Raw genomic sequence first — 22,905 nt, forward strand, 5'->3', positions numbered from 1 at the left:
GATTAAAGATATTCTCTGGGCTGGCCCGGTGGCACAGTGGTTAAGTGCGCATCTTCTGCTTCAGCAGCCCGGGGTTTGCCAGTTCGGATCCCATGTGCGGACATGGCACCACTTTGCACGCCATGCTGTGGTAGGCGTCCCACATAGAAAGTAGAGGAAGATGGGCATGGATGTTAGCTCAGGGTCAGTCTTCCTCAGCGAAAAGAGGAGGATTGGCAGCAGTTAGCTCAGGGCTAATCTTCCTCAAAAAAAAAAAAAAGATTCTCTAGGAAAAAAAATTATTAAAAAAAAGATATTCTCTTATATAATCAGAGTATAATTATCAAATTCAGAATACTTAGCCCTAATACAATATCTAACATATAATCCATTTTCAAATTTTGTCAATCATCTCAAAAATGTCCTTTGTGGCAGTTTTTGCCCTGATCCAGAATCCAATGTATTATCATGTACTGCATTTGGATGTCATGTGTCATTAGCCTCCTTTAACCTTGAATAGTTCCTTAGCCTGTCTTTGTCTTTTACAACACTGACTTTTTGTAGAGCATAGGCCAACTGTTTTGTGGAATGTTGCTCAATTTTCATTTGCCTGATGTTTGCCTATGATTAGATTTGGGTTAAGCACTTTGGGCAGGAATACTACAGAAGTGATAATGTGTCCTCAGTACATCACAAAAAGAGGCACATCATGTCACCTTATCCCATGATTTGTGATAGTAACTTTGATCATTTGCTTAAGGTGGTATCTGCCAAGTTCTCAACTGTAAAGGTAGCTTTTTTCTCTTTGCAATTAGTAAGTAATCTGTAGGGACATGCTCTGAGAATATATAAATATTGTTCCCTAACGTACTTTTACTCAACTATCCACTGATGATTCTGAACCGAAATTATTATGAAGTTACAAAATAGTAATTCTAATATGCATATATATTTATTGGTTGATGTTCTGCTATAAAGATTCTCTATTTTTTATCTGCATGCACTCAGGAATTCTTATTCTATTCGACGTATTATAACTCATTATTGTTAACTTTCATTTTGACATTCAAAATGAACATATTTGGCCTGTTGGAGCCCCCTCAAACTGGAAATTGCAGTGCTGAATTGGAATTAGAAGTAGCAGCATGATCTTATTCATCACAGTGTGTTAAAGTCATCCTCCCGCTTCCCTCTCCGTCGCCTCTGCCTACGAAAAAGGCCTAGAAACAATGACTAGTGTAGCTTTCTGAATGGTATTCCCAACTAAAAGGAACCAGGACTCCTTAGAGAAAGGGCTAAGGGAAGAAATTACAAAATAAATCTGAGAATATTATTTAATGCCAGAAAGGACCTGATTTAAAAAGGAAAAAAAAAAAAAATGGGCACACAAATTTTTGTTTTTAAAACATATTATATATTTGACTTATCCACATAGATATATTCAGATCAAATTTAATGACTAACTGCTACATAGAGTTACACTGTAGAAGTAAGTCACAATCTTTCATTCCACTGCTGAAAAGCATTTGAATTCTAATAATGATGCAATTACCATCCATATACCTGTTTCCTTTTGCACATTTGTGAGAATTTATCAAGGACTTAAAAGTGATTTTTTTCCCCCCAGTTTATATTTTTGTGACCAGAACATCTTTTTTTAATCCATTCTTCCTATTGAGTGAACCAAAGGGTGTGCAGTTTGAGCTTCTCTTGCTTGTTTGTTTTTCTGTTCCATTTCTAGCATATGAAGATATTTATCATGTTTTTGATCAGGACTGTTTTTCTTTTCTCTGTTTTTATTATAGAAAATAAACCATATATATAAATAGAGATAATAAAATTAATCCCCCTGCTCTCATCACCCAGCTTCAACAGTTATCAACTCATGACTCATCTTGGTTTATCCTTCATTCTTGCCCACTCTGGATTATTCTGGTGATAGTGCTTTTTAGTGTTCTCTTTTCATACTTTATCTATTATTGCTGTAGATTTATAGTGGCAGGGAGAACATCAAAACACCAATTCAAAGTATCATCTTACCATCACAATCTACTTCAGTTTGAAAAGATTCTTTTGAAATTCAGCTTTAGTCAAGAGCCCACTGAGCATAGCTCTCATGGATTTCAAGCTCCAATAATTATTATATTTTGACATAACAATACATACATAATAATACACACTGCATGTCAGTCATGCTGCGAGCACAAGTGTCAATGTTATATCCCCAAATCCTTGAAAATTTACTTACAGTGTTACACGATTTATAAAGCATTCATTCATTTAACAAATATTCATTGAATGACTACTATATTTCAAGAATTATTTTAGGTGCAGGTAGATATAGCAGTGAACAATAAGGATAACATCTCTCTCTATCTATATAAATAAAGACTTTCACAAATAATCCTTTATTTGATCTTCTTAGTTTATATAGAGCAGTTATTTGTATTAGCATCATCTCTCATAGACGACAAAACTTTGGCTAAAAATGATAAGAGATTTACCTAGGAACATATAGCTAATTAATGGTTCATTAATGTACAAACAGCAGAAAAGCATATTCCAGTAAAAGAAAAATTATCTGCCATAGCTACTTGCAGCAACATATTGGGAAACATATTCCCAGAAAGTGTTATTTTTTGAAAGTATGTGTACCTTTTGTCAGAAAGGAACAGGTGGGAAAATTTCAGATAAAACTGTCAAGTATTTAAATTGATTCCATAAAATAAAGATAATCATCAAATAAGATTTTAAAAATATTTACATAAATGGGATTTTACTAGGTCCCTATCTTCTAAGACATTACATTTTAAAAGATAGCAGCAACTTCTAAATAAAATAAAAACCTATACAAAAATACAATCTAAACCCAACAGACTGCCAAAATGACATGCTTTTGTGCAATGAGGAATAAGATATGCCAAGAGAATGAAAAGACAAGCCACAGACTGGGAGAAAATATTTGCCAAAGACATATCTGATAAAGGACTGTTGACCAAAATATACATAGAACTTGTAAAACTCAACAGTAAGAAAACAAACAATTCAATTAAAAAATGGGCCCAAGACCTTAACAGACACCTCACTAAAGAAGATATACAGATGGCAAATAAGCACATGAAAAGATGCTCCACATCATGGCATCAGAGAAATGCAAATTAAAACAATGAGATACTACTACACAACTATTAGAATGGCCAAAATCCAGAACACAGACAAAAGCAAATACTGGCGAGGATGCGAAATAAGAGGAACTCTCCTTCACTGCCAGTGAAATGCAAAATGGTACAGCCACTTTGTGACAGACAGTTTGGCAGTTTCTTACAAAACTAAATGTACTCTTACCATGTGAACATGCTCCTTGGTATTTACCCAAGGGAGGTGAAAACTTATGTTCATACAAAAACCTACATATGGATGTTTATGGCAGCCTTATTCATAGCTGCCACAACTTGGAAGCAAACAAGATGACCTCTAGTAGGTGAATGGATAAATAAACTGGTATATCTAGATAATGGAATATTATCCAGCACTAAAAAGAAACGAGCTATTAAGCCATGAAAAGACATGGATGGAACTTTAATGTATATTAGTAAGTGAAAGAAGCCAATCTGAAAAGGCTCCATACTGTATGATTACAATTATATGACATTCTGGAAAAGTCAAAACTATGGAGACAGAAAAAGAATAAGGTACAAAGTAGAATTAATGTTGATGGTAAGAATTTAGGTGATCTGATGCATGCTAGAAATAAGAGCAACCCTTACAGCCATTAATTACCTACCTCTTGACTTTATCATAGTTCTCTTGACGGTAGTCACCTTGCTGAATTAACTGTTTTGTGTCTGCTAATTCTAAGGCCAAACGTTGACATCTGATTTGAAGCTGAGAGTAGTTTCTTCGATCTTCCTCATACGTCTATGATAAAAACAATAATAAAACATTTCAAACAAAACATAGTTGACCAAATTCTGTATTGAATTCTTCTGTTAAGCCATGAATGTCCTTGTAATTAAAATAATACACAAAATTACTATCAATGTTAAATGACTTTTGCAACATTTACTGTTCTGTGAAAAATAAGAGGACTAGAAAAAATAGACACAGCACAATTGTGTGTGCCCATTTGAGGGTGGTAACAACAACCTTTTGTGTTTCTTATGGTCTGTGTGATTTTCTCTAGTAATGCTCAGTTGGAAAAATACAGAGTTGAGATTTTGTCAGGAAGGTTTGATAAAAAGACAGTTGGGGAGGAATTAGAGAACAATGGCAAGAGAAAGGTTTAAGACTGATAACATGATGAAGAGGTAGGAAAATAAATTTAGGAAGGGATTGATAAAGAAATTATATGGATTAGAAATTATGTTAAAGATAAATTAGAAGCTGATGATTAAGAAACAGGGAAATACAGGAAGTAGTATGTTCAGTGATCAATCTGAATTGATAACTTCAGAAGTAAATCAGTTCTGGGTGACAAGGAATAGAATGTGGGTCACGAGATTGAGTGCTAACATGGAAAACAATCAATCACTAAAGATGAGAAGATCAACAGAATTCAAGGCCAAGGCTGTGGACGAATCACAGAAGTAACCAAGGAAGACGCTAAGGTGAAAAGGAAGACTAAATCTAAATCACACTAAAATAAAGAAAAATGTCCCAGTGGTCTGCAAATGAGGAAGGTAAGAAGGTGGGGTATCCAGATGACAAGAATGCCCAAAGAAGCAGGGGTTTCTGTGAGTGTGGAAGTGCCAAGGTCTAAAACTGCAAAGATCTAGAGAGGATGTCAGTAACTGGCTCTGAAATATATGGAGTATAAACTCCTGGTCCAGAAAACAATTTCATGGCAGATAGATATAGATATATACATGTATATGTAAATATTGTGTGTGTGTATATTACATATATAAATTTTCTTTAAATATGAACACCATACAACCAAGTAAAAGCAGAAGTTAAGTATAGGGATGTATATATTCTACCAACACTTTCTTTGGGACTTTTCAATGGAAAAATTTCCCCTTAAATAAAATTATTACTTTTATATTTTGAAAAAAAAATCTGCTTCACTTGCTATTAGCAGCTAAACTAGATTAAGGCATAGCATTGGAAAATAGGAAACATAGAATCTTCCCTCAAAATAAACCAAACCTCGTGACTGTGTAGAACTTTCAGGTTAAGGCTAAAGAGAGTAGAAACGATTACTTTGTATTATCCCTATGCATTCTTCCCTGTCTCGAAGTTGGAATCAACTTCTGTGGGAAGTCTTCTGTGGGAAGACTCCAAGCCCCAAATCTGAGTTAGATGTCCATCTTAGATTTTTCCAGAGCACTTAGTTCTTTCTGTGAGAAAATGTATCACATGTGCTATGAGCAGCCATTACTTGCCTTCCCCATCATAAGGAACAATTTAAGGAAGTTGTCTATAATCCTAGTACCTAGTACTCTTTTATATAGAAGGTTTGTAATTAATGGCTGTGGGAAAAAAGGAGCAAAAGAGGACAAAAAATAGACTAAAACAAAATAAGTAAAAAAAGTAACCTTTTCAAACATAAAGGGACACACACAAAATTTCTAGTCACCAGACCTAACAGAAAATCTCTACATAATTGCAAATGGGTTAACAGTAAGTCTCAATTTCCCTTTAGAATAAACAAAAAAAATTACACAGGGAAAACAAGGACAATCCAAGTCACTGAGAAAATTTTAACTATTTGCCAGTTTCTACATATCTAGAATGGAACTGATTGTGACTGCCAGGGTTAAAGTTATCTTTTTCATCTCCTAAATTATTCATACAAGAAAACAATAGAAGGCTATCTCTAGTCTGAGAAAGGTAAGTCTGTTATTGTAATTGTGTATTTTCCTGTCCTGCCTATACCCCTTGCCCTTCCCCACACTCACCTAAGACCTGTAGTTCCTGGAAGACCTGTCTTATCTCTGTATGGCCAGTAACCTTTACAAAGTAGTCACACTGGAAATGTTTGCAAAGGGAACTAATGTTGAAATATAAATGGACTATGCAGCACTAGCATTTAAAATAACCAGCTCCAGATGCAGAAAAAGTGACTTAAAAAATTTAGTATTTAATAAATCATCAGTTTTCCAACTGATATTAAAGAATATCATAAATCTGCAAATAAAACACCTTATCTGAAACAATGATATCTAGGCAACATATATGCAGAATTTTCTGAAAGATCTGGAGAAAGACAGCTTGAAAGGGGCTTCAATTTCTTGATCTGGGCAGTGGTTAAATGGGCGTGTTCACTTTGTGAAAATTCAATTAAGATTTCTTTATGTATATTACACAAACATTTTAAAGAAATAAAACAAGAGGCTTCAATCAGGAAAACACTAACTGGGGAGAAGTTCTGCAGGGATGCTTGTACTGGGAATGGAAAGGGGGACACAGGAGTCACAGCAAAGGGGACAGGGAGCAGGTTAAAGGGAGTAGTGAAGAGACACTCAGTTTTTTTACTCTATTTCTCTATTGTTTGACATAAATCGAAAATTTTACGTTATACAGTGTTTTGGCAAAGTTATCAACTATTAGACCTTTCGTATTTATAACGAGCTGCCTTTTTCCCCCCAAGCCTGTTTCCAAACACAGCAGCTAAGCATTTTAGATTTATAGAATTTCAGAGATGAAAGATACCCTGGAGATACTCTCCTACAATCTTCTTATTTTCAAGATCAGAACATTAAGGCCTAGAGGGGTTAATCGATTTGTTCAGGATTCCAGGGATAGCAGAGATAGAGCTAGAATCTAGGTCCTTGAATTTTTACATAGTTCTTTTGTTAATCCAAGTTCCTGTTTTTTGAAGAATCTATTCTGTGCAAACTATTAAACCATTGATCGGAAGTTAATATTATTTACTGCTCAAATCCAGAGTGTTAAAAGAACTTTAACTGCAAATTTTATGGGTTCACATATGGCACATGCATAAATCATAGTTAGTTTTGGACTCCCTCCCTTAAAACAATTACTATAATTATTCCTTAAATACATATTAAAACAACCATTTGACAAAATAACACTGAATCTAAATGTTTTCTACAAAAGTAAAAAAGTCTTCCAAGATGCAATTAAACAGACACATTTTAAACAGTTAGCAGCTGTGTAAACCAAAAGGCAATTACTTTAGATATAATGAATTTCTAAGTATCAATTTAAATCTCTTGTCTCACACACCACGTAAACTGAGAAGAGAGTGGTAACCTATGTGTCAAAATAAATCTTTAATAAATGAAGTGATCTTCTGCCTGTGAGGAGATAGGGCAGCTAAGGAAATTGGAAATGGGATATAGTGACATTTAACTTAAGGTCAATGGTTCAAATCAGAAGCAGTTTACATTGGATAGCAATTTGGTGAATGAGAAGAAATGGCTTGGTTAGCTATCCTGGGAAAGTGAGAATTCATTCCTCAGAATTCTCACAAGTTTCCCATTATCTATAATCTACTCCAAGCAACTAAATACCAAAAAAACAAGAAACCTAATTAACCCTTGATTGTTATACACTGTCCCTTTAAGTAACAACATATCTGTTTTGCTGCCAAAGACTACTTTCTGTTGTTGTTAAGATCATCAAGAAATACATTATTTAAAAAAATTCTGATGTCTTCTAAGCCTTACAAAAAAAAAAAAAAAAGACAAAACTGAAGTATTAAAAGTCTGCTGTAGGTAAAAAAGAAAAGAAAATTTTAATATTTTATATTAATGATAATTTTCAATAATTCCTATTTCAGTAAATGTGAATTCAAACATAAAAGTTTAAGCTTTTATAAAAGGAAAAAAATTCAGAGGAATAAAGAAAAGTAAGTTTCATTCAAGTGTCATGGATGTTCGACTGGGATATAAGACACGGGTTCAAAATCTGCTGCTAACTGCTCTAGCCAGTCAAGCTCTCCGAACCCCAACTGCCGCCTCTGCAAAGCGAGTCACTGACTGATTCTCTAGCTCTTTTATTTTATGTGCCTACTATTGGACTAAACACTACTGTTACTCATAACCAGCTCACGGGTCTAGCAGATCCCTCCATCACTGAATGGTAAATGGATGTGTTAGGAGGCCATTTTTACAGCCTACATTTTAGTCAGCGAACTACTGAAACAAATTTGAAATATTGGCCTTTCAAGAGGTATTGACCCAAATATGACTGAACCAAACAAATCTAAATCTTAACATTTTAAAAGAGACCAAGTTGCTAAATTATCTTTAAAATCTCACTTATTATTCAAAGAATTTAAGTATATCAGTGCAAGAAAGTATGGTTTCCCATGCCTTTCAAGTAATTTAGATAAGCATTAAAAGTATTAAGAAATGTGGACAGGAAGGATAAAAGAATTGATTCACCAATTTACAGTCAAGTTCAAATAATTTTTTTAGCTCTTGAAGCAAATGAGGATGTATGGTGCAAAAACAGGTGACTTAACGGCAAAAGAATGCCATTTTGTTTTACTAATAGATTACTATAACCTTATAATATTTAAAATATTTTAACACTTTAAACATACACAAACACAATTTAATATAAATAAAAGATATATACATATTGGAATTATCATATATACTGCTAAATTTAAGAGCAGGATTTTTATACTTTTTTGATCTTTTCCTCTTTCTCTTCCCCTTTGACCCAGACCCCAAGTAACTCATGTTAAGTAACACATATCTTTCTCTACTCTCCTCCATGTTCATATACAGTCAGGCATCACTTAATGATGGGGATATGTTCTGAGAAATGCTTCGTTAGGCAATTTCATCGTTGTGCAAACCTCATAGAACATACTTACACAAACCTAGATGGTATGGCTTAGTACATACCTAAGCTGTATGGTAGTAACTTTATGGGACCACTGTTGTATGTGGGGTCCATCGCAGGCCAGGCGAGAAAAACCCCAAACTGTGGTAGTCTATCTCCAAGATGGCCTTTATCAATTTCTTTCCTTGTCTGTGGCCAGCTATTCCCTGATTAAGAAGTGCAGTCTATCCCTCTTAATGCTTTGCTTGACCAAAAGAGCGTATCAGAAGTGATGTTCTGGGACTTTAAAGTTAGGTCCTAAGAAGCTGGCCCGAGTTTCTTGAATGCCTGAATGCTCACTTGGGAGGAGACCAGTTGCCATGAGCTGAGACCGCCACATTGAAGGATGCCTAAACTATTCACGTGGAGAGGCCAGGCGGCAAGAGAGTGATCTGGCCCCAAACATGTGACTGACAAAGACTTCAGACGACTCCAGCATCAGACAGGCAAGACATATCCAGCTGAACCTATCAATCTTCAGAGCTGTGACAAATTAAGTGTTTTAAGTCACGAAGTTTTAGTGTGGTTTGTTGTGCAGCAATAGATTATTGGAAGCCTAGTTTTCCCAAAGCCCAAGACGTCAATCAGACCCAGTTGCCAGCCAGCCCTTGTGGGAGCTTGGCTAAGAAGCAGCAGATCATTGGAACTTAAGAAAGGAAAAATGAAATGCACTTAGGTTGTCATCTTCTAGAATCCCTTTATTTCCTCTTTCAAATAAGCCTAAACAGCAAGGCTTATTCTATTCAGTAGTTTATGCTGACTACAATGTAACCTTAAAATGTCAAAGCAAGTAGGAGTTTATTTAGTTTGAGTTTGGCATGGCTATACCCACAAGTGAGTAGGATGACAATTTTATCACTATTTTTCTCTATTTGAACTGTGAAACCTTTAGTCATATAATGATCCATGACAGCATCTGGCCTTTATTTGGCTAAAACGTATATTTTACATATTAAGTTGATGGCTATTTTTTAAATGATCTTTTGTGGTACTTACACCATGACAAAATTAAATACAAACATTGGCGTGGACATCATGGTGCTAATACTCTATTATAAATTATTTATTCAGATAACCCAGCATACGTAGCTATGAATTATTTTTTTAGATCATTAAAAAAACGAAATCACAGAATTAAAAAAGATAAAAAAGAACCCTCAGACACCAAAAATATGTCTGTGGAATCTGAATTGAGAATCAGGATCAAGAAGTGTAGATCAAGAGGACAAAGTGGTTCGTAGCATATCTGGATTTAAGCCAAGGGATTTGGTAAGGTCCCTCATGATCATATTATGGTCCCCTGCCATAATATGAAGGTATATACATACCATCTTGGCCACTAGGTTCAAAATTTCATCTCAAGGTCTAATAAACCCCTCAAAATCTGTCCCTAAAATTAAAAATTAAAAGTGTTACTGGATTTAAGATTATTAACACAGAGGTAGATTTTTAAAAAGGTCATCTTACTCTTTAAAAAGTAGTTTCCTCAGATAGAATGTATAAAATAACTAAACGAAGATTCTTCCTGATGACACCATATTTAAAATTCCCTTCACTATAGCTTTCTCATGAACATTTCCCCCTCACGCACTTTTCTCTGTAAGTCATGTACAGTGTCGGTAAAATTACAAACGGTTTGTGAAAAAGCAACAAGTTTTGGAGGTGTAGGCAAGAAACGGGTTTTAGCAACTCCAAGTAGTAATGCCACCGACAGTGTTATTCTAATTATATTCTTGGACATGTTAAATACATTAAAATATATTAATCAAGTAATGGCATTAATAATACATAAAATTCAAAACATGAAATTTAATTAAAAATTCAAAGATTTTTTTTAACCTCAACTAATAAGTAAACAAAAAAAGAAAAGAGATTTGTGTTCATGGTCCATGAGTCTGCCACATCAGAATCCTGGCCTGTTTATTAAAACTGAGATTCTTAGTTCCATCTCGAACCAAAATTAGAACCTATAGAGGCATCCATGAATCTAAAGTTTAAGCAGTGCTTATTCACTTTAAATTTAATATAAAGAGGCACTCAACAACAAAAAAACTAACAACCCAATTAAAAAATGGGCAAAAGATGTGAACAGATAGTTCTCCAAAGAAAATATACAGACGGCCAACAGGTACATGAAAAGATGTTCAACATCACTAACCATCAGTGAAATGCAAATCAAAACTACAATGAAATATGACCTCACACCCATCAGAATGGCTATAATTAACAAGACAGAAAATAATTAGTGCTGGAGAGGATGTGGAGAAAATGGAACTCTCATACACTGCTGGTGGGAGTGCACACTGGTACAGCCACTATGGAAAACAGTATGATATTCCTCAAAAAATTAAGAATAGAACTACCATACGGTCCAGCTATTCCACTGCTGGGTATTTATCCAAAGAACATGAAAGCACAAATGTGCAAAGATATATGCACCTCTATGTTCACTGAAGCATTACTCACAATAGCCAAGACTTGGAAGCAACCTAGATGCCCATCAAGGGACGAATGGATAAAGAAGATGTGGTAGATATACACAATGGAGTACTACCCAGCAATAAAAAGGCTGAAATCGGGCCATTTGTGACAACATGGATGGACTTTGAGGGTATTAAGCTAAGCAAAATAAGTCAGAGGGAGAAAGCCAAATATCTTATGATCGCACTCATAAATAGAAGACAAAAACAACAACAAACAAACTCATAGAGACAGCGATTAGATTGGTGGCTACCAGAGGGGAAGTGGGGGAGGGAGGAGGGCAAAAGCGGCGATTAGGCACCTGTGTATGGTGATGGATTGTAATCAGTCTTTGGGTGGTGAAGATGACGTAATCTACATAGAAATCGAAATATAATGATGTACACCCAAAATTTATATAATGTTATAAACAAATGTTACTAAAATAAAAAAATAAAAAACAAAAGAAAACAAAAAAATATAGGAAGAGGCAAAACTATAATTGTTTACTAATGAATTTGTTAGGTACCCTAGGATGATTATACATAGAGATCAACATGTATCTTATACAGGAATTCTAAACTCATCAGTTAGGCAGGTTAAAAAAGAAATTCAGAAAAGAAACAGTTAATGTCCCTCAAATATAAAGACCAAAATAAAAAGTACGTATCATTAATGAGATCTCATTTTCATACTATTAAAATTAACTAGATTACTCGCTAATGAATACTTAAGATGAGCTTCAGGGTAATCGTAAAGAATTTTTTTCAATAAATGTAACTATGTTTCTAAACAAGGAAGTTATCTTGAACAAAACACTCTCCTTGCTTCCTAGTTACCAAAGTTCTCATAAGATAAAACTATTTCACCATTTCCTCATGAAACTTGAGCCTTATTAATGCCCTACATGTTATTGTTAACATTTCTTTCTTTTGAAATGAAAGGAGCATGCTAAAATAACTCTATAATAGCAAAACAGCTGCAGTTGGCTTACCTACATGTACTAGACAAAATTCTGACCTGTTAGAGCAATTTCATAAGAAATAAAAATATGGCACTGTGAAGACACTAAATACCAGACACAAGCTCATGCACATAATGCAGCTCAAAATATGCTAAAATTAGACTATGTTATTGACACTATAAAGAAACTCTAAACTTGAAGACGAGCCTTATTTTCCAGTGTTATTATCTAGAAATTATTTCCAAATAACTAAAGATCTGGAAAAAAATTATGAAAGAAGAGCCCAGAAACCCACTAAAATTGGCACTTCAGAAAGAGTGCCCTCTTTTTTAAAGGTCAAAAGTCACATTCTATTAAATTTCTAAAACAGTTTTCATCTCACATCTGCCATGAACCAGCAGATTATATGAACAAAAGCATAGTTAATTATGTACGCATGGGGATTTAACATCTCTGAATGTTTCTGTTAGGGATAATTATGAAATCAGTGTAATAACTGAGACACCTCTGATCTGAAGAACACATTATGCCAGAAAATTTTCAGTTTTTATAACTTTTCTCTCAGTTATAGATCTACTAAATTTTATTAGGAAAAAAACCAGTATTTGATTGATTTGGGGCAGTTGATATGAAACAAGGAATATAAATGAAAATAAGGTAACAATGTAATACTTTGGCCTTTAGGTCAAAAATGACAAGATTTTCTGAGCAGACCAAAACCAACCAGTTAAATAGATAGATATATGCTGCCCCCAAGTGGTGAAAAAAATTAAGGGCATTTTGGAAAAGGCAAACTCAATCCCAGAAAGTCTTAGTAAAGTGCAGTTTGTTTTCCTAATTGTCAGTCTCAAAACTCAGAGACACAGCTGACAAATATCTTAGTTTCTCTTAGTAACACTATGGAGTTGTCATTATTGCTATCATGTTTGAGGCATCTATATTCGTTGTCTGCTATGTCCTCTTCTAAGTTTCTATTAATTTACTACTTGTTCAATGAAATAGCACTATCTTCTTGTATTTATTTGTCCTGAGTTTATCCTCTTGCAAGTCAATTCTTATCTTATCTGTATCATGATTTTTACGAACTTCAATCACATTTTTCCTACTTGTTGGTGTTCATCTGACACATCTTAATCTTTACATGTCCTCAGATAGTAAACTCAGCTCTCCAAATACCAGATTTTAGTTTCTAAACTCCAAACTTCATGGCTTTATCAAGAATTCAATAATTATTAATAGGTAAGAAGCACAAACAACCGAAGTGACAGTGTTCAAAACTGCACACTTTGTTCACAGCCTAGTAACGTGCTTTATTTTGCTTCTAACGTTTTTCTTAATATTGCCTAACACGTCATCAGCCACATCAGTACAAAGTTAAACACATTGACCAAAGAGTCTCCAATGAAGCAAAGGTCTGTTTTAGGGAAAGCAGGGCAATCTCAAAATCAAATGCTCTACATGCACTGACTAGATTTTCTCTTTCTTCACTTGTGCTTAAAACAAAATTCTAAGGTGGTTCCACTTCCGGTAATGGCCATTCCCATCTGACTAATCCTACTGCAGATACAACTATAAATTCTGAACAAAATAGAAAACTACCTGAAGGCACAGGAAGTGACCACAATCAGGTAGATTCTGGGGAGGAGAGGAGTGCCTCTGCATGAGGAGGAGGAAGAGAAGAGCACTGGGGGAATTTCCTGGTCTTTTTTGGTTTTGTTTTTTTTTTAACGGCTTTTAGCCTGAGGGCAGGCCTACTCTGTGCCAAGTGGATGGATAAAGGTACAACAGAAAATCTTTGTCCTTCTAGCTTGAAGAACCAGAAGACAGAGTTTGGGGTAACTCAGCTGCTCTAAAGTGAGGAGGGAATTCCAAAGACAGCCAGAGAAAGGGAACTCTGAGTTCTGCAGATAATCTGTGCCAAATCTCTCGCTGACTCCTGAACAACCTGTGTAGAAGAGACCCAAGCAGTCCTACCAAAGCCAAAAAAACTGAACTGAAATTTGAGACGCTACACAAGAGACAGAGTATGCAGTTTGAGTACGAGCAAGTTAATTTCCTGCTAAAACAAAAATATCAGCACTGTCTAGAGGAACATAAAATGTGGAGTCTCCATAACATAACAGTCACAATGTTATGATCTAAATTTATTCTATGTTTTAAATAAACAATTTAAAGTTGTTCAATATCTGAAGAAACAGGAAAATGTGACCCATTCTTAAAAGACAATTAACAGAAACCAACTCTGGGGTGATCCAGATTTCAGAATTAGCAGACAAAATTTGTTTTTTTTTTTTTGAGGAAGATTATCCCTGAGCCAACTGCTGCCAATCCTCCTCTTTTTGCCAAGGAAGACCAGCCCTGAGCTAACATCCGTGCCCATCGTCCTCCATTTTATACGTGGGACACCTACCACAGCATGGCCTGCCAAGTGGTGCCATGTCCGCACCCAGGATCGGAACCAGTGAACCCTACACTGCCGAAGCAGAACATGCACACTCAACTGCCACGCCACCAGGCCAGCCCCAACAGACAAAGATTTTAAAGCAGGAATTTTAACTATTCTCAGTGGCATAAAGGAAAATATGCTCATAACGAATAAACAAATAGCAGAGAAATAAAAACTATAACAAATGGAAATCTACAAGTGAAAAATCACACTCTTAAATATTTACCCAAGAGAAATGAAAATATGCCCACACAAAAGCCCATATTCAAACATTTGTAGCAGCTTTATTTATAAAGTCACCAAAATGGAAATAACTCAAACGTCTATCAAGTGGTGAATAAATATATCCATACAATGAAATATTACTCAGCAACAAAAAGGAACAAGCTACTGATACAAAGAAAAAAATCGCCTGGCAGTTTCTCATAAAACTAAATATGACTAGCGGATGAAACAATGGATAGATATGTGACTAAGACAGATATAATTAAATGCTAATGGCAGAAATTAGGTGATGGATCTATGGGTGTTCACTGTAAAGTTCTTTCAAATTATCTATGCTTGAAATTTTTCTAATGAAACAGAAAAATATTATACTCTCTAGAGCTGGTCACCAATTTGAACATGCTAATTTGGGGAATATAGGATGAGAAGTTATAAAAAAGAAAACACATAGGTTATAATCAGTCCACTTATCTTCTGACATCTTCCTCCAGTTTGCCTTACTAGTTTGGTATTCTACTACTATGAAAGACTTTACTATCTGCAAACTTGAGATTTTACTTTGTGCTTCCTTTCCAATATAATGTTTTAAAACGTTAAATATTGAATAAAATTGGATTTAACAGTTATCTCTGGACAATACTTTTATTTTCACTTTTCATTGTTTCTTTTTATTCTTACTGTTTGTCTCTCATCTTTCAAACAATAAAGAGAACACAATTCTCCAGGAACTCATAGCAATTCTTTAAAAGTCCATCAAATTTTTTTAAACTAAAATTTAGAAGTCTGTCAATGGCTTTTTGAAAGTCTACATATTTCATTCTCTATTTCCGCTTTATACACATGTACAATCATGTGTCACTTAACAATGGGGATACATTCTGAGAAATATGTTCTCGGGTGATTTCATCATTGTATGAACATCATAGAGCATACTTACACAAACCCAGATGGTATAGCCTACTACACATCTAGGCTATATGGTACTAACCTAATGGGACCACCATTGTATATGCAGTCCACCATTGACCGAAACATCATTATGCAGTGCATGACTATGTAGTTATCACCAAAGAGAAATATTACAGTATGTTCATTTATAAAACACTTTGCTGACTTTCTCCCATAGATTTATACTTGCCTAAGTATTGAGTAACCTAATCTTCATGCATTCTACAAGCTTAGTAAGGACAGAAGTGAGGTTTACCAGTTTATAGTTCTTGGGGTCCTTAGTTTCTAGGGACAGGTAGGTAATTCACCAACTCTCAAGCAATTAAATCTACTCTAGCTGCTCTATTTGATAACACAATTATACACATGCTATAGTCTCAAGTTCATCCTTGAGATCCTTTAAAAATTCTTGGTTGAATACCATCAGTCATGTTATTCTTCAAAGTTTATGTGTTATTTGACTTTAAAATTATAAGACCTACATACTTCCTTTAAAATAACCAACTCTAAATATATGTAAACTAAAGACTAAAGCGTTTGCTGAACTACTGTTTGAAGAGTTCATTCAAATAATATAATATGAAAATTTTGGATCATGACTTACTAAAAATTAGTAACTTGATAGTGATTGTGGCCACTAATACCATGACCATGTCCCAAGCCTTACTACACCACTGTATCTTACTGCTTATTGAACAAAGTAATACTTCATTTTATTTGTCAAATTTAGAAGAGCTTAGAATCAATGGACACTATCTTTCAGTGGATGCATTTTCAATTTGTCCATTATAAAATAAAACATTTACTCCCCTTAGAAAGAAATCCAGATTTTCTCTCACAATAGTTGAAAGAAAAATTTACTCTTCTGGGTCGAGATTCAAAATTAATGACACCACTAGAAAAGTAAAAAATTTTTGCTACTCCGTTTGAATATGATGGGCATTTTTGTGTTTCTCATTGCCTGCCTCTGGCCACCAATAATAAATATTCTACGTACAGTACACATTCTGAAGAAGAAAGAAATATGAGATGCCACTGGGTAAAAAGCACCAAAATGAGAGCATCTCAAGTAATAGAACCAAAAACCAGAAATCTTTGACCAAAAAATTAATAATTTCATTTGGTACTTTAAATAAACTAAGTGCTTCTGACTACTTAAAAAAGTCCTAGAGACAATTGTTTTCACTGATGACAACTGAACCCTAGTAACCTGACAATCTCCAATCACTTCTTCAACCCCCCTCCTAATTCAGTATTTTTTTTTTTATAAACTTTTTTATAAACCTTCCTTTAATGACGGTAATCTCTACGTTCCTTACCTGGTTATAATCACATCCTTCAGTTGTTTTTTAAACCAAGCCCCATCTTCTTGTAAAAATACATAATCAAAACTCTAGTCATTAATAGATAAATGATCTCACTTTACTGATAAAATCATTACTAGTGTTTTTAAAATCATTATGTGAGATATGAAGAAAGTTCTTTAAAACTCATCAACAGTAATTCAATTAACAAACACCTTTGTGTTCTAACAGTTTCCCACAAATATCATAATTACAGAAACATATATTGCTGGCAATGCCCCAAACACAAATGATCCTGTTTATCATCTGGATCACACTGAAGTGGAGAGCCTTAAACACAAGTATAACTGGGTGTCCAACAGCACTGCTACACTGCCGGCTAACAATTAGATGAATGCCTTTCTACTTCTGTTGACAATGAGAAAATGTCTAAGGTCTACAATGCAATTTTATGTACATTAGCTGTGATTTCTCCTGCTGTAAAAATAATACAAACCCCTCTCATGACCCTACTTCCCCTGTCATCTTCAACACCATCCCTTTGTTCTCCCATGCAGCAAAATTCCACAGGAAGAATTATCCAGACTTCTGTCTCCATTCCTTTCCTCACATTAACTCTTAATCACACTGTAATCAAGCTTTTGACCCCATCAGTCCACCAGAACTACTTACTCCTGACAAGGTCATCAATGACCCTGTTAAATACAAGGTGAATTCCCCATCTTCATATTACTAGACCTAACAGCAGAATCTGAAATAGCTGATGACTTTCTCTTCCTAGACAAACTTCTCCCTTGGCTTCTAGAACATGAAATTCCCTTGGTTTCCTTATTTCACTGATAAGTCCTCCTTCTCTATTCTACATTTCAATATTGAAGTGCCCTAGAGCTCAGGCTTTGGTCCCCTACACTTACTCTCCTCTGGTGATCTCATCCTGTCTTTAAATATCATCTTTATGCTGACAACTTCCAAATGTATAGCTTCCAAAGTTGAGACTTGTATATACAAGTAACTCCGATTGTACTTCTAATAGAGCTCTCTCTCAAACTCAACATAGCTAAAACCTAAACTCACTTCTGAACCTAAATCTGCCTCACTCACAACCTACCCATCTCAGCTGAATGCAAACCCATTCTTTCAGTTGCTCAGTCCAAAAACCTTGGAGTTAATTTGGCTCCTATCTTTCTTTCACATCCTCCATCCAATTTATCAGGAACTCCTAATACATCCAGGAACCAACCAGCTCATAGTTCTTCCTCTGCTACCATCCTGATGTGAAGCACAACCACCTCTCACCTAGATGCCACAAGAGCCTCACAGCAAGTCTCTCTGCTTCCATCCTTATAGCTCATAGTCTATTCTCAGCAAAAAACTGTTATCTGGGACATTAAGAACATTCTTTAATACTCTGTGAGGGTCTATTATGCACCAGCCAGAATGATCCCTTTACCAAACGTCAGATCCTGCTGCAGCTCTCTCCAAAATCCTGCAATGCTTCCTTTCACTTAGAGTTAAAATTAAAGTCTTTAAAATGACCTCAACAGACCCATTACCTCTCTGATCTTATCTCCAACTATTCTCCTCCCTCAACCATTCCAGTCACATTGGCTTCCTCATTGATCCACAAACACCAAGGCACCCTCTTGCCTTTGCACTGGCTGTTCCCTCTGCCTGGAAGTTCTTCCTCAACAACTTTGTTGTACCCCTCAGCTCCAAGTCTTTGGAAACTTGTAACCTCCTCAAGGAGGCCTACCAGCTGACCTCATACAATTGTGAATATGCTTTCTTCCCTGGCCTCCATGCAGCTCTACCGATTATCCTAAACTATTTTTTTTCCTTTGCAGTTATAACCTTCTATCATACTCTATTATTTGCTTATTTCTAATGTTCACTGTTTGTTTTCCTACGTTCCTTTTAAAATATAAATTCCATGAGGCCAGAGATCATTGTTTTGTTCACTGAGGGATGTCAAGCATTTAGGACAATACTTGTCACATAGCAGATGTACAATAAGTACCGAATGAATTTCACTCTCATAATAATGAGCATGTGAGGTGGGTGTTATGCATTATCCTCCCTACTTTACAGACAAAGAGAGTGTACAATTGAGGGCAGGGAGTAGAGACAACTAAGTTTTTATCCAAGATCATCACACCGTTGTCAAGTTGCTGCGATGGAACTCAAACCAGCATCTTTGAATTCTCTAAATACTAGAGCAGTAAATAATTTAACAACTCATTTCAAAAAATAAACCCCCACAATATATAGTCAAGCTAAATTTCTTTTAATATTAAATATTAATATTTATTGTTCATTATATCCTTACAAAAAAGTCTTCGCTGGTTTGACTTTTGATTTAAAAACATTCACTTATTTTTTCTCGGTGTTGGGAAAGCTGACCTGTACAAGGCCCTTGACAGAGCACAACCACCGAACTTCAAGGGCGGCTTTAATATAAAGGTGATTCTATTGTATCAAAATCATATTCTCTGATTTCTAAGACCTTTTATTAAGTAGATAAGACAATGCTTAATTTCTTTCTTCCTGATTGTGATTCAATTCTGTTTATATTATCATTAAATTTAGGAAAAGGTTTAAGATAGAGCATTATATTTTCAGTTGAGAGGTGACAAAAATTTAAGAAACAAACTTGCACATGGAAGCATTCTGTGATAGTTAACTTTATGTGTCAACTTGGCTAGGTTGTGGTACCCAAATATTTAGTCAAATATTATTTTAGCTGTTTCTATGAAGGTATTTTTCAGATGATTAACATTTAACTCAGTGGACTCTGAGTCAAGCAGATTACCCTCCACAATGCAGTGGGCCTCAGGCAATCAGCTGAAGGCCTTACTGGAACAAGGACTGACCTTCCCTGAGCAAGCAGGAATTCTGTCAGCAGACTGTCTTTGGATTCAAACTGCAGCTCTTCTCTGACTCTCCAGCCTGCCAGCCTATCCCATCAGATTTTGGACTTGCCAAGCCTCCAGAATCATGTGAAACAGTTCCTTAAAATAAATCTCTCTCTCTCTCTCTATATATACATATCCTGTTGGTTCTGTTCCTCTGGAGAGCCCTGACTAATACAGGTACATAAACAAAACTGTTTCTATGTTCAAGAGTTATTAGTGCATTAAAAATACTCAGGAACCCTATGAGTCAAAGCAGTGCTAATTATCTATGCTTTCCTATCAATAAAATACTAAAAGTGTTAGCAAGGTTGAAGAAAACAAAAATCAGGGATGCAATGCCATTACTGACCCTTGAGAGTAGAGATTTGCTTTACCACACAGTAAAAACATATCACATACTAATGATAATTGTAGAGTTGCTAATTTTTTTTTTGGCCCAAGGAATTTATTCACTCAAGAGACACCACCCTCAGAATCGCCTAATGTTAAAGTGATTAAAAGAGAGGTGGTTGGATACAAACAAGAATAAGCAACTCCTCCTGCCCTCCTCCTAAAAAATAAGAAGTCCCTGAGGGACGCTGAGGTACTATGAGGTGCTACAGAACCAAGTCTGAAAACTCGTCTAACTGCCCTGTCCTCAACAAGCCCTGTACTGCCACCACCATCCTGGGCATTTTACAGAAACAACAGAGATTAAATGACATGCCCAAGGCTGAAAAATTAGTTACCAGCCAAACTGAGGCCTTCTAACTTTGTCTTTTATTATTTTGACCATAGATGCAAATTTTTTAAAAATTAAAAACTATCTTTCCAAATATACAAAAACAGTTTACCTACACAATGTGGCAGAAGGAAAAAAACACAACAGAACCCTGTAGTAGGATTGATATTGGCACATCTGCCTCTCTGGCATTGCTCCTGCTGACTTCATCACTCCTACAAGGACAGGAAGGACGCTGAACCTTTATTTTGCCTATAATATTGGCTCTATACTAATGACGTAAGTGACTCTGTCCAGCACTAATAGTGAAGCAAATTACAGCATCGAAATATAAATTAAATTGTAATTATTTCTGGATAATAGATTTTTGGTAAAAGATGGCCTTGAAATAGGACATAAGATAAATATTTATACGCAACTTTGTTAAAAATCACATTTTTACTCTGTAACAGAAACATGGGCAATTCAATGAAATGAACAGACCAACAGTATTATTTTCTCCATTTGACAGAGCAAGAAATATGAAATGATTTGTTCAAGGTCACACAGAAAATGAGTGTCAAGATATCATCTAAGGTTCTACCTCTAATCTACTAGAATGTGAATTCTCTCGTGCTCACTGCTGCCAGCACCCAGAACAGCACCAGGCACATCACTGGGGTTGACGCTAACAGCAGGGCACGTGCTCTGAACAAGAAGAGCTACCAGGAGAGCTAAAGGTATTTAATAAAGAGGCAAAATAACTGATAAATGGACGGTAGCTCCCTTTCACATCACAAACAAGGCTAATCTGTAACGAAGAACTGAGAATGAAATGAGTTACAAGAACAAAAAGCTTGGCCAGGGATTACAAGTCAATATCACGGATTTACCTTGTCCATCTTTAAGACGACTATTTCTAATTTAACGTCCTTCCCACTACTTATGAAGAATCACAGCAGCCAGCATCCCCTGGTCCTAGTTTTCCATCGTTTGACTTTTATATTCGGTATCACAAATCTTGAGGAACTCCTTGTAGAGGAACTTGGAGCCTCTTCCCACCAGCAATCAAAATCATACAAACCTCTGTCAGTTGTTTCAGTTGGCCTTTGTTTTCACTTAATTCTTCTGATAGGTCATTCTTTTTCACTTGTAGTTCAGAGATTTCCTTTCTTAAAGGATTCACTAGTTCATAGAACCGAATCTTTAAAAAAAAAAAAAACAAACTAATAAGAAGTCTTGAAATTCAAATTACAATTAAAATTTGCTAATTTACAATACTCAATTATCAGTAACAAAAGGAAAGTATGAAGGTAATAAAAGGAGGGAGTTAAGGAGTTTCAGATTATATGCCTGTACAATAAAGTTTTGTTTTATTTGTACAAAACTAAAACAAGACAGCTGTTAACTGACCCCAGCCACTAATACTTTATTAAGTATTAATGCTCTATTTGATTTCCTCAAGGCCCAGATTATGTATGACTCCCCACCCCTAACACAGTCTCTTTCTACTATTAATATTCCATTTACTACTTACTCATCTCCTACTACTGCTCACTCCACACTATATGCTTATTTCCTGAACACAAGTGTTCAAGAGTTTTGCTCTTGCTGTTTCCTCATAGAGAAAAGTTCTGCCCTCATATAAATGTGTGGCTCAACTTTCACTCCCTTAAGGTCTCTGCACAAACGTTACCCTACCCGTAAAGCCCTCCTTGATCCCCCTAACCTGATTTAAAATAGCATCCCCACCTGGTGAAGAAAGAAAGTCCAAATTCTTCACTCCTGCTCTTTTCTCCATAGCCTTTATGACAAACATTCTACATATTTTACTTTTAATTTATTATCTGTGCTGCTCCACTAGCATGTAAACTCCATGAGGGCAGGCATTCTTGTTTTTAGGCATTGCTCTATCTCCAACGCCTAAATATACAATAAGCCTACATCCTAGGCCCTTAGTGAAGCTCTACTGACTACCACTGCAGTGAAAGCGCTAATCAGGGTGAATCAGGAGTATCTTTCATATCACTATTTGCATTTAGTTCAGACCTCTCTTCCTGCTCAAGATGCTCCCAGGGGAATGTGCCTGCCCTAACAGTAAAGTGTTCAATCTGACAAGTTCCAATAAAACTAAGAAGCCATGAGCAAATTAGGAGAGGGTAATT

The 22,905-nt window shown here is 35.5% G+C and overlaps 1 protein-coding gene across 1 annotated transcript in view; it reads right to left on the reverse strand.

Moving 5' to 3' along the window:
* Positions 1-22,905, reverse strand: part of PIBF1 (progesterone immunomodulatory binding factor 1) — a 178,202-nt gene that overhangs the window by 143,785 nt on the left and 11,512 nt on the right. The window contains exons 5-6 of the mRNA XM_046664027.1: positions 21,825-21,944; positions 3,764-3,897 (exon numbers count right to left, since the gene is read on the reverse strand). Of these exons, the coding sequence (XP_046519983.1) occupies positions 3,764-3,897; positions 21,825-21,944 (254 nt within the window). The remainder of the gene's footprint in view (positions 1-3,763; positions 3,898-21,824; positions 21,945-22,905) is intronic.

The sequence above is a fragment of the Equus quagga genome, chromosome 6, assembly GCF_021613505.1.
Source record: "Equus quagga isolate Etosha38 chromosome 6, UCLA_HA_Equagga_1.0, whole genome shotgun sequence".
NCBI classification, from domain to species: Eukaryota; Metazoa; Chordata; class Mammalia; order Perissodactyla; family Equidae; genus Equus; species Equus quagga.